General features: G+C 42.2%; 1 protein-coding gene and 1 long non-coding RNA gene across 2 annotated transcripts; one reads left to right on the plus strand and one right to left on the minus strand.

Moving 5' to 3' along the window:
- Positions 1-876: 876 nt before the first annotated feature.
- Positions 877-8,714, minus strand: crybgx (crystallin beta gamma X; the record flags this gene model as incomplete). The annotated part of the gene is made up of 6 exons (XM_083759463.1): positions 8,661-8,714; positions 5,009-5,057; positions 3,834-3,955; positions 2,900-3,035; positions 2,113-2,252; positions 877-1,009 (listed from the first exon to the last, which is right to left on the minus strand). The coding sequence occupies exons 1-6, from the start codon at positions 8,702-8,704 to the stop codon at positions 877-879; spliced, it is 624 nt and encodes a 207-aa protein (XP_083615589.1). The 5' UTR covers positions 8,705-8,714.
- Positions 2,109-3,889, plus strand: LOC310854783. The gene is made up of 3 exons (XR_014568926.1): positions 2,109-2,228; positions 2,874-2,992; positions 3,786-3,889. It is a non-coding gene; the product is annotated as an uncharacterized lncRNA (long non-coding RNA).
- Positions 8,715-9,503: the final 789 nt, after the last annotated feature.

Below are 9,503 nucleotides of genomic sequence, written 5' to 3' on the forward strand. Positions count from 1 at the left end.
ACAACTATTAAGCACGCACAGGCAAATGTTGTCAGAAGCATCTGTTTCGGTTTCGTTTGCGCAACGGTTTCGGATGGCTGGGCTCTGCGTGCTGCTATGGAGCAGTGTAGAGTAGGCGTGGCGAAGGCTGCCTTAGAAGGGCGCGTTCACGACATTGAGGGGTAAGAAACCATCCCGGTCACGTGGTTCATGTAACGCGTGTCACTGTGAAGGACTGGCCAGTCTGGCCCCAACATGACGATTTTGACGTAGGCTGTTGAGCTTGCGCAACAACAGCGTGTTTCACAAAAGTAATATTTGTACTGTAAATAAGAAATTTGTGTCGATGCAAAGTAGCCTATACTGATAATGGGAGCGTGCAGATTTTATTTTGCATGGAGAGATGTGTGTTAATAGTATGGCTCGGTCGGAGATAGACCACGGACGGATAAACGGATAAACGGGGCTGTGCTGTCTATTAGGGTAGCAGGATAAATATTTGTGGAAAACTACAGTATGGGGGGGGGGAGAATTAATGGCCTATTTTTGAGGGCACCACAAAATGGCCACCACTGCAATGCCCTATTCCTATTGTCTACTTGTATCACATTTAAAACATTTATTTCAACCAGTCTACAGTATGTATTCAGCAGTACCACCTCCATGTACAGTATGCAACACTTGTTTAGACTTCACCTGGAGATTAAAGCGACAAAAATACAAATCTTTTCAAGTCTGTTTATTAACAAAATAGGTTTCTAGTGTGTGAAGATGACGTGTGTGTGTAATATGAAGAGGGTTGATTCCTTGTTGAGTTCATCATGGGCAGAAGGACGTGACGGATGGTTCTTTAGCTGAAACGGACCCTGCGCATGGAGCCCACGGTTCTGATGGTTCTTAGCTGAAACGGACCCGGCGCATGGACCCCACGGTGCTGCTCTGGCCTCCCCAGTCAGAGGAGTTGTTGTAATCCCGTTTCTCCAGGACATAATGAGGACCTCTGTAGTTGGGCTCCTGGTAGATCACCCATCTACAAGGACAGAACAGAACCTTCAGATACACGGCTTACGGGAGGCATACTATCATCCGACAGAGCATTGCTCCGAAGGAGCCATGCTCTGTCGGATGATGCGCGGATGATAGGTGCGCTGCGGGTCGGGAGAGGGTTAGGTTTAGGTGTCTGAAAGTACTGCACTCACGGCTTACGATATTGCACAGCTCAACCTGTTGCGATGCAGTTTGAACCCTTAGACTTAGAATATCAGACTTGACTTGGATCTCCTTTTAGTGGAATTGTAGTTTATAGGTTCTTTCAGTAGAATGGTAGCTTATATTTTCTTTCTTATAGTGGTAGCCAGAGGTCATCAATATGTCTGTACACGTTCAAATGTGTCCATGGCAAGACTAGGTCTTGTCGGTGGCAATTTTTATATTTTATTTTTACACACCATTATAATGTTCTAATTTTGATCATAAGACCCAATTACTATTTACACTATGGCACAGTCCGACTACTACTAGTGGTTCTCAAATGGACCCACTTAACTCTTGAGTGTTCAAATGGTCCATTTGGTTCCATTTGAACACTCAGAGTTACAGACCTGATGTTGTCATTCAGGTGGAGCTCTTTATGTGTCTTTGGTAATATTATTGTCCACCCGTTGCACTTCCCATTGCAGTCAGAACTGCAGCATCACTCCCAATCTTCCGCCATAGTCTGAAAACCCACCTTTTCAGACTCCATCATGGCCCATAGCACTTACCCTACCCCCTTAGATAGCATTTCTGTAGACTTAGATAGCATTTGATACAGACTTATAGTTATAGCATGTGTGTTAGCACTCGTGCTAACACACTGTCATAGCACGTCATAGTACATATGTATAGCATAGTGTAGTATATGTATAGTTTATTTATGTATAGCTTCATTATATAGATATTCCACTGTTACGTTCTTACGCATGTTTCATGATAAATGCTTTTTATGTGATGTATCGCCATGCTTTTTGTTCTTGCTTAATGTAAGTCGCTCTGGATTTAGAGCATCTGCTAAATGCCTAAATTGTAAATTGTTTGAGCCCTAGAAGAGCAGTGGAGAAGCAGAGGTGTGGTATTAGTGGTGGTTGAACTCACGATCCACCGAGGACGCGGATGGAAGCGGCTCTGTTGAGGCTGTGGCGACTCATCAGGTTGGGGATGTCGTCCTGGATCTCTGTCTTCTTACCGGAGAATCCAGCTCTCTCAAACAGGTGGGCCTTGCCTGGGTTTGTGTCCTGCACACATTAACAACATTAGAATCCAGCTCTCTCAAACAGGTGGGCCTTGCCTGGGTTGGTGTCCTGCACACATGAACGAGGGGTCAGATGGGTGGGCCACGTCCATCTTTACATAATATTACATTATATCGCAATTATTAACTTAAATATTGTCTCTTTCGGGTGGAAGCCTTGTATGTCCAAAGCGGTTTACTTTTCAGGATCCAAATTCAAAATCTATAAGCTTGTACATCTGCTACTTTTGATGCTTTTGTGTAACGCTTTACTTTATGTGTTTATTTGGACAGGACAGTGCATATTAATGGACGTCACATGGACGTAAATACACCGGATATAGCACAGTTGCTAATTTTCATCCGCAGTCCTCACAGGAAACGGAAAAACAGACAGTCAAACAGTGGAATACATTTACATGACATTACATAGGGAACACAGCATAAAAAAGAAATACACCTAAAATAATCAAATGGTTGCAGCTTTGGTTTTCAAGCAACCATTTTTTCAGATTGTATTTAAAAGAGGGAAATGTAGCACAGTCCCTTATACGCAGAGGAAGGCCATTCCATGCTACACAACCCTGTACTGAGAGGACAGCACACACAAAGTTATAATATGGAGATAAGAGGTTTTGGCTGACGGCTCACCTGCTTCACGGCGCGGACAGAGGAGATGTGATCCACCTGAGCACACCACTTGTCATAGCAGTTATACTCGCCCCTGTCCTGCATGTCCCACAGGTACTGACGCCCCCGGAAGTTCTCATGTTCGTAGCCCACCCATCTGCAACAAACCAATTGACAAATCAATCAATTAACACATTAAGACCTGAGGCCTATACCTAAACACATGTGTTTTTTTGAAAAACATTTGTTATCTTGCTATATCAGTGTTGTTCAAAACTCAAGGACCACCCAAAACTGATATGTATTTGACCCCAATCTAAAGATATGTTGTTCCAGGGACCAGTATTTATTTGTATTTATTTTTAACTACTACCAGTTATAAGAAGATGCTGAGTCTCTAGAGTGGTAGATAAATGAGGAGTAGCTTATTTAGACTATTGTTCAATTCACTTCATATTCACTTCAATTCATATTACAACAAAAAAAAGAAATGCAATGAAACATGCTTCACTATCTTTTCATATCAGGGTCCATGACAAATTATGATCATTTGAAATGGGGTTACATGGAATGATGCGAGTCAATGTATGGGGTCTGTGACTGTGACAAGTTTGCAAATGTTAGACGTAAGAGTTGCCTAACTGCAGGCTACTGTCTGTATGTTTATATGACCCTGTGCATCGACGCAGCAAGACGGAAATCGTAAAGACTAGGAAGATGTTTTAACGCTGAAGAGTATTGGGAGTTTGGGACTACCTTTTTTGCAGAGTGAGAGACACTTATGGGCACTGATGGGGCGCTTGATTTTGATTTACACCACCGGCTACTACTAGTAAAACAAGCGCTCTGCGAAAAAGTAGTAAAGAGTATTGATCCTTTGAATTGTAGACTACTGTCTTCCTTGCAGGATGCAGTGACAGGTGTCTTGCAGTAGGTGGTGCTGTTGTAAACTTACGCTCCACTCTCCACCTGCACAGAGTTGCATTTCTCTGGGAAGCTCTTGTCACTGAGTTTCTGACAGTCAGCGCTTAGGTCCAGCCGCCTGCCGGCGAAGTTCCGCTGTTCGAAAAGCGTCACCTGAGAACACAGTGACTAATTATGAATATTTCCTACCCTGATTTTTATCAAACCCACACATGTATGAGATACACACTCACAAAGGAACAGAAAGCTCTTTGGCATTTATTATTATTATTATTATTACCTGCCATTACAGCCTAACTGGCTGCTATATAGTTCTGCGATATCGGCACGTAGTTCAGTCTAGCCAATCCGATACGATGCAATAGGCTATGTGACATAATAATGTATTTATGGTGAACAACAATTTTGTGTTATGAATAATTAGTTCTGAAGCATTCAGAATTAATGTTGCACCATTGTTTTATACCTCTGCTGTACTATATTCCATTATTATTTGTATAACTTGTGGCTGCACTATTATTACTAGAAGTACGCCTATGCTTTTGTTACAAATTGTTATCGGAATCGGATTGGTACTCGGTATAGGACCGATTCTAGGTATTGAGCACTTTCGGTACTCTAAGTATATTTTGATGCCAATACTTACTTTTACTCAAGTACATTTTGAATACAGGATTTGACTAGAGCAGAGTATTTCTATATGGTGGTACTGGTATTGATAATACTTCTTTTGATACTCGAGTGAAACATGTTTAGTACTTCTTCCACCACTGATTTCTAACTGATACAATGTGAATTGATTTCCATGGTTCCATGGCCCGTAGCACTTGCCCTAGCCTAGCCCCTTGGATAGCATTTTATGTCGACCTAGATAGTAATTTAGACAGACTTATAGCTCGTTACGTAGACAGCACTAGAATTGCATTTTATGAAGTCATAGCACTTTATAGTACACATGTATATTGTATAATATATAATATAGTGTATAGTTGACATAGATACTCCACTGTTACGTTCTTAGTTTATACATGATTCATGATAACTACTTTTTATATATGTGATGTATGACATGCTTTTGTTTTTGCTTAAATGTAAGTCGCTCTGGATCAAGAGCGTCTGATAAATGCCTAAATTGTAAATTGTAAATTGTAACTGATACAATGTGAATTGATTTCCATGGTTGCCAGGTTGGAGCAGGTGACTCACCCTCCCGCTGGACCCATAGAAGGCACGTTGGAGCACAGACCCCAGCTTGCTGCGGAGACAAACACACACAGTTAGTCTACACAATAATATCCTTCCGGCTGTTCCCTTCAGGGGGCGCCACAGCCAATCATCTGCCTGTCCTCTGTCTAGCCTCTTCTGTTACACCAACTAACTTCATGTCCTCTTTCACTACATCCATACATCTTGGTCTTCCGCTAGGCCTCCTTGCCTGGCTGGCCGTTCCAACCTCGGCATCCTTCTACTGATATACTGACTAGACCGTTAGGGCTGTTTTGAATCTTCTGTGGGATTCGATTCCATTTCTTGAGGTCACAAATACGATTAGATTGAAAATCGTTTTTCTATTATAAAATCAAAACGACATTAAAAAGAATGTTCCCAGTTTTATCTAAATTATTTCAGTCATATTGTTTTCATCTGGACTTTAACAACCAAGTGCAGGCTGGCCTAGTTATTTCTAACAGCTCAAACAAACAAAATATATAGTCCTAATACCAGAGAGGATCGTGTCAAACTCCTTGACTTTGATGGTATCTTAGATTAGGTGCAGTTCTATTTGATGTAGTGACACAACATCACTGCTTGATGCAAGTAACATTTACTGTATGTTACGCATGTCGGAGCCACGTGTGAGTCCTAAGTGGCCATGCATGTCTTAACCCGCCACACATGTCAGAGCCACGCATTTGTCTTAACCAGCCACACATGTCAGCTACGAGTGTGTCTTAACCGGCCACACATGTCAGAGCTATGGGTGTGTCTTAACCAGCCACACATGTCAGCTACAGGTGTGTCTTAACCAGCCACACATGTCAGCTACGGGTGTGTCTTAACCAGCAACACATGTCAGCTACGGGTGTGTCTTAACCAGCCACACATGTCGGCTATGGGTGTGTCTTAACCGGCCACACATGTCAGCTACGGGTGTGTCTTAACCGGCCACACATGTCAGCTACGGGTGTGTCTTAACCAGCCACACATGTCAGCTACGGGTGTGTCGTAACCGGCCACACATGTCAGAGCTACGCATGTGTCTTAACCAGCCACACATGTCAGCTACGGGTGTGTCTTAACCAGCCACACATGTCGGACTAACGTCTGACCCCCGACAGTGACACACACAACCTCAGTAAAACTATACCTTAACCTGACCCTAACCTTAACCTCAGGAAAACTATACCTAAACCTAACCCTAACCCTAACCTTAACCTCAGTAAAACTATACCTAAACCTAACCCTAACCTTAACCTCAGTAAAACTATACCTAAACCTAACCTCAGTAAACTATACCTAACCCTAACCCTAACCTTAACCTCAGTAAAACTATACCTAAACCTAACCCTAACCCTAACCTTAACCTCAGTAAAACTATACCTAAACCTAACCTCAGTAAACTATACCTAAACCTAACCTCAGTAAACCTAACCTCAGTAAAACTAACGCAGTGGCTGGGGGGCGTTTCCAAGAACCCGAATCCGAGGACAAAGTCCAGGGGTTAGGGGTTAGGGGTGCTGCAGAATACAATTCATCAACATCACTTCAGTTTAACCACTTAAACGGACCAGCAAACCTCCTCGTCAAAAATAGCCGATGTACAAGCTCACAATGTGTCACATTGTGACGCGATGTGAGCTTGTAGATTGGCTATTTTTGCTGAATAGATTTGGGGTCCCCCCAGAATAGGAAAGCTGGGTTTCAAGTGGTTAAAATGTCAAGTATTAAGTTATTTTCAATCTTTCCTAATGGAAACTATTATTCTCCCAAATTATTGTGACACATACTGTACCTTAGGGCGATAGATTTACATATTTACAGTACGTACCGCAATATGACATTAGGTTCTGTAAAGTAATTTATAACAATGTAATTCAGCTGTGCCTTGGATGAAAAAGTAATAGGGGTGACGTGAGTGGTCAGATGAGTCAGATGGGTGGGACGTGTGCATTTTCACATTCATTTGAATGACCAATCAATCAATTGTGTTCCTGCTTGAAGCAACGGAACTAACGTAGATTAGACTTTTAGAGAACAAGAAATACCATGACCTTTTACATCAAATGTTTTACATGTTTTGATGCAATGTTTTGCCAATTATTTGGTGTCCCACTTTACAATATCCTCATGGCCAGTGAAGTAAAGTAGCTAAATACATACATACATACTCAAGTACTTTACTTAAGTACAATTTTCAGTAGGCCTACTTTTAATTCTACTCCAATACATCTCAGTGGCAATTTTGTACTTTGTACTTTTAACTCACACTTTTAACTCCACTGCAATTATTTGAAAACTTTAGTTACTAGTTACTTTGTAGATTTTGATCACTTCAGCCCTGTGTACATTTTTACAATTTGAAAAATTACAAGCGATGCAAAGCATTGTATTTGAGCGTGTAGATTTTCTAAAGATTATTATACATTTTATACATTTAAAAACGTGTGAAATGGGACACTGACATTCTATGTATAGGCTATAATGAGCACTAGATACCAACATACATTTTTCACAACTGGTTCTCAAGAATAGCAGATATACAAGTTCACAGCACATCACTTTGTGCCGCACTGAAAGCTTGTGCGTCTGCTATTTTTGAACATTTTTGAAAAATCTTTTCAAAAATATTGAATACCTTTTTTGTTTTTGCTATATAACACAAATCTTCTCTTCTGGGGGTCTCACTGGCACAAAAATATTTCAGATGAGGGGGGGTCCACGGCCAAGTACGTCTGATCCAATAAATACAATCCTGTTTGAGAACCACTGATTTAGAAGGCATTTGTAAAACTGGCCTCAGGTCTTAATGGGTTAAGGCCTTAGAGTATATATACTCTAAGGTTAAGGCAGCAAAAGTACTTTTTCCTCCACTGAGTCTTTAGTGTTTTGCCAATTATTTGGTGGCCCACATGCAATATCCTCACGGGCCACTAGTGGGTGCGCTGGGTGCTTCTCAAAGTGGGTGCACCTAGGGTGCCTCGACTCAAGTCCAAAGGGTGCCTCGGAATACTTTATCAATGTTGTCACTTCAGTTTAACCACTTAGACTGTCTACTCTAAACCCAATTTAAACTGTACTTTTTCAGCCTACAGTACAGCAAGCTTCTTCACCATGAACAGCAGATTGTGACATGTTTGGTGAATGTTCTCCCCCAGAGTAGATATATAAATGCCGGGGTTCAAGTGGTTAAAAGGCCACGTATCAAATTTATTTTCAGTCTGTCCTATAACGGAAACAAATATTCCCTCCAGTTTTCCTCGTGACATAAACTATCTTTGGGGAACAATGTACATATTTGTACGTACCGTTAATATGACAAAATATATAATAAAGTAACGATGTAATTCAGGTGGTTCCGTGGAGGAAAACGTTATTTACAGGAGTGACCTGTTTGAGAGGGGTGCATACTTAGTTTAGACTAGTCATTGGTTAGACATGGGTTAAGGTTATAGGTTTAGGTGTGCTGCCCCGTGGGAGGTTAGGTTTAGGGTGAGGGTTTGAGATAGGTTGTAGTTGTATAGGACTAATGACTGGTCTAACCAATGACTAGTCTAAACCAGAAACTGTCTAAACTAAGTACTGCACCTGTTTGAGAACCCCCTGCTCTATGGTTGGATCACAAGCACTCTCCACATACCTGGTTTGTTGGGCTAATCCTGCAACTTTAGTAAAGATGTTCATGTCGGGCTCTGCGAGGGCAGAACAACAGGCCTTAAATACAGCCTGTTCAGGTGGGCGGCGTGGGGGTGGCGTGGGCTACACCTGCTGGAGCCTCAGAGAGGCTTCCAGCAGGTGGAGGAACCTCCACTGACACATACCACATTCATATGCTAAACACACACACACACACAGGCGCATGCACAATACGCACACACACACACACACACACACACACACACACACACACACACACACACGCACACACAGGCACACACAGACACTGCAACACACACTATTCTCTGCTCTGTGTAAACCTGCCCCAAAAAAGCTGAACACACACACACACACACACACACACACACACACACACACACACACACACACACACACACACACACACACATGCATGCATGCACTATACATACATACAACATATACATATACACACATGTGCATGCATGTGCATGCGCACACGCACACAGACGCGTGAACAAATATGCACACAAACGCACGTGTGCATACTGTACATGTACAAATGCACTGCAAACACAACCCCTGCTTATGCACACACGCACGCACCACATTCAAAATGCATGTGTGCACGCCACCATTAGAGCCATGATAGTGTTTATGTATTTGCATGCGCACACACGCAACGCACGCAGACACACAGACAGACAGACAGACAGACACACACACACTCACACACACACACACACACACACACACACACACACACACACACACACACACACACACACACACACACACACACACACACACACACACACACTTTACACACACACACACACACACACAC

This window comes from Protomyctophum parallelum (assembly GCF_964188405.1).
Source record: "Protomyctophum parallelum genome assembly, chromosome: 2".
Classification (NCBI taxonomy): domain Eukaryota; kingdom Metazoa; phylum Chordata; class Actinopteri; order Myctophiformes; family Myctophidae; genus Protomyctophum; species Protomyctophum parallelum.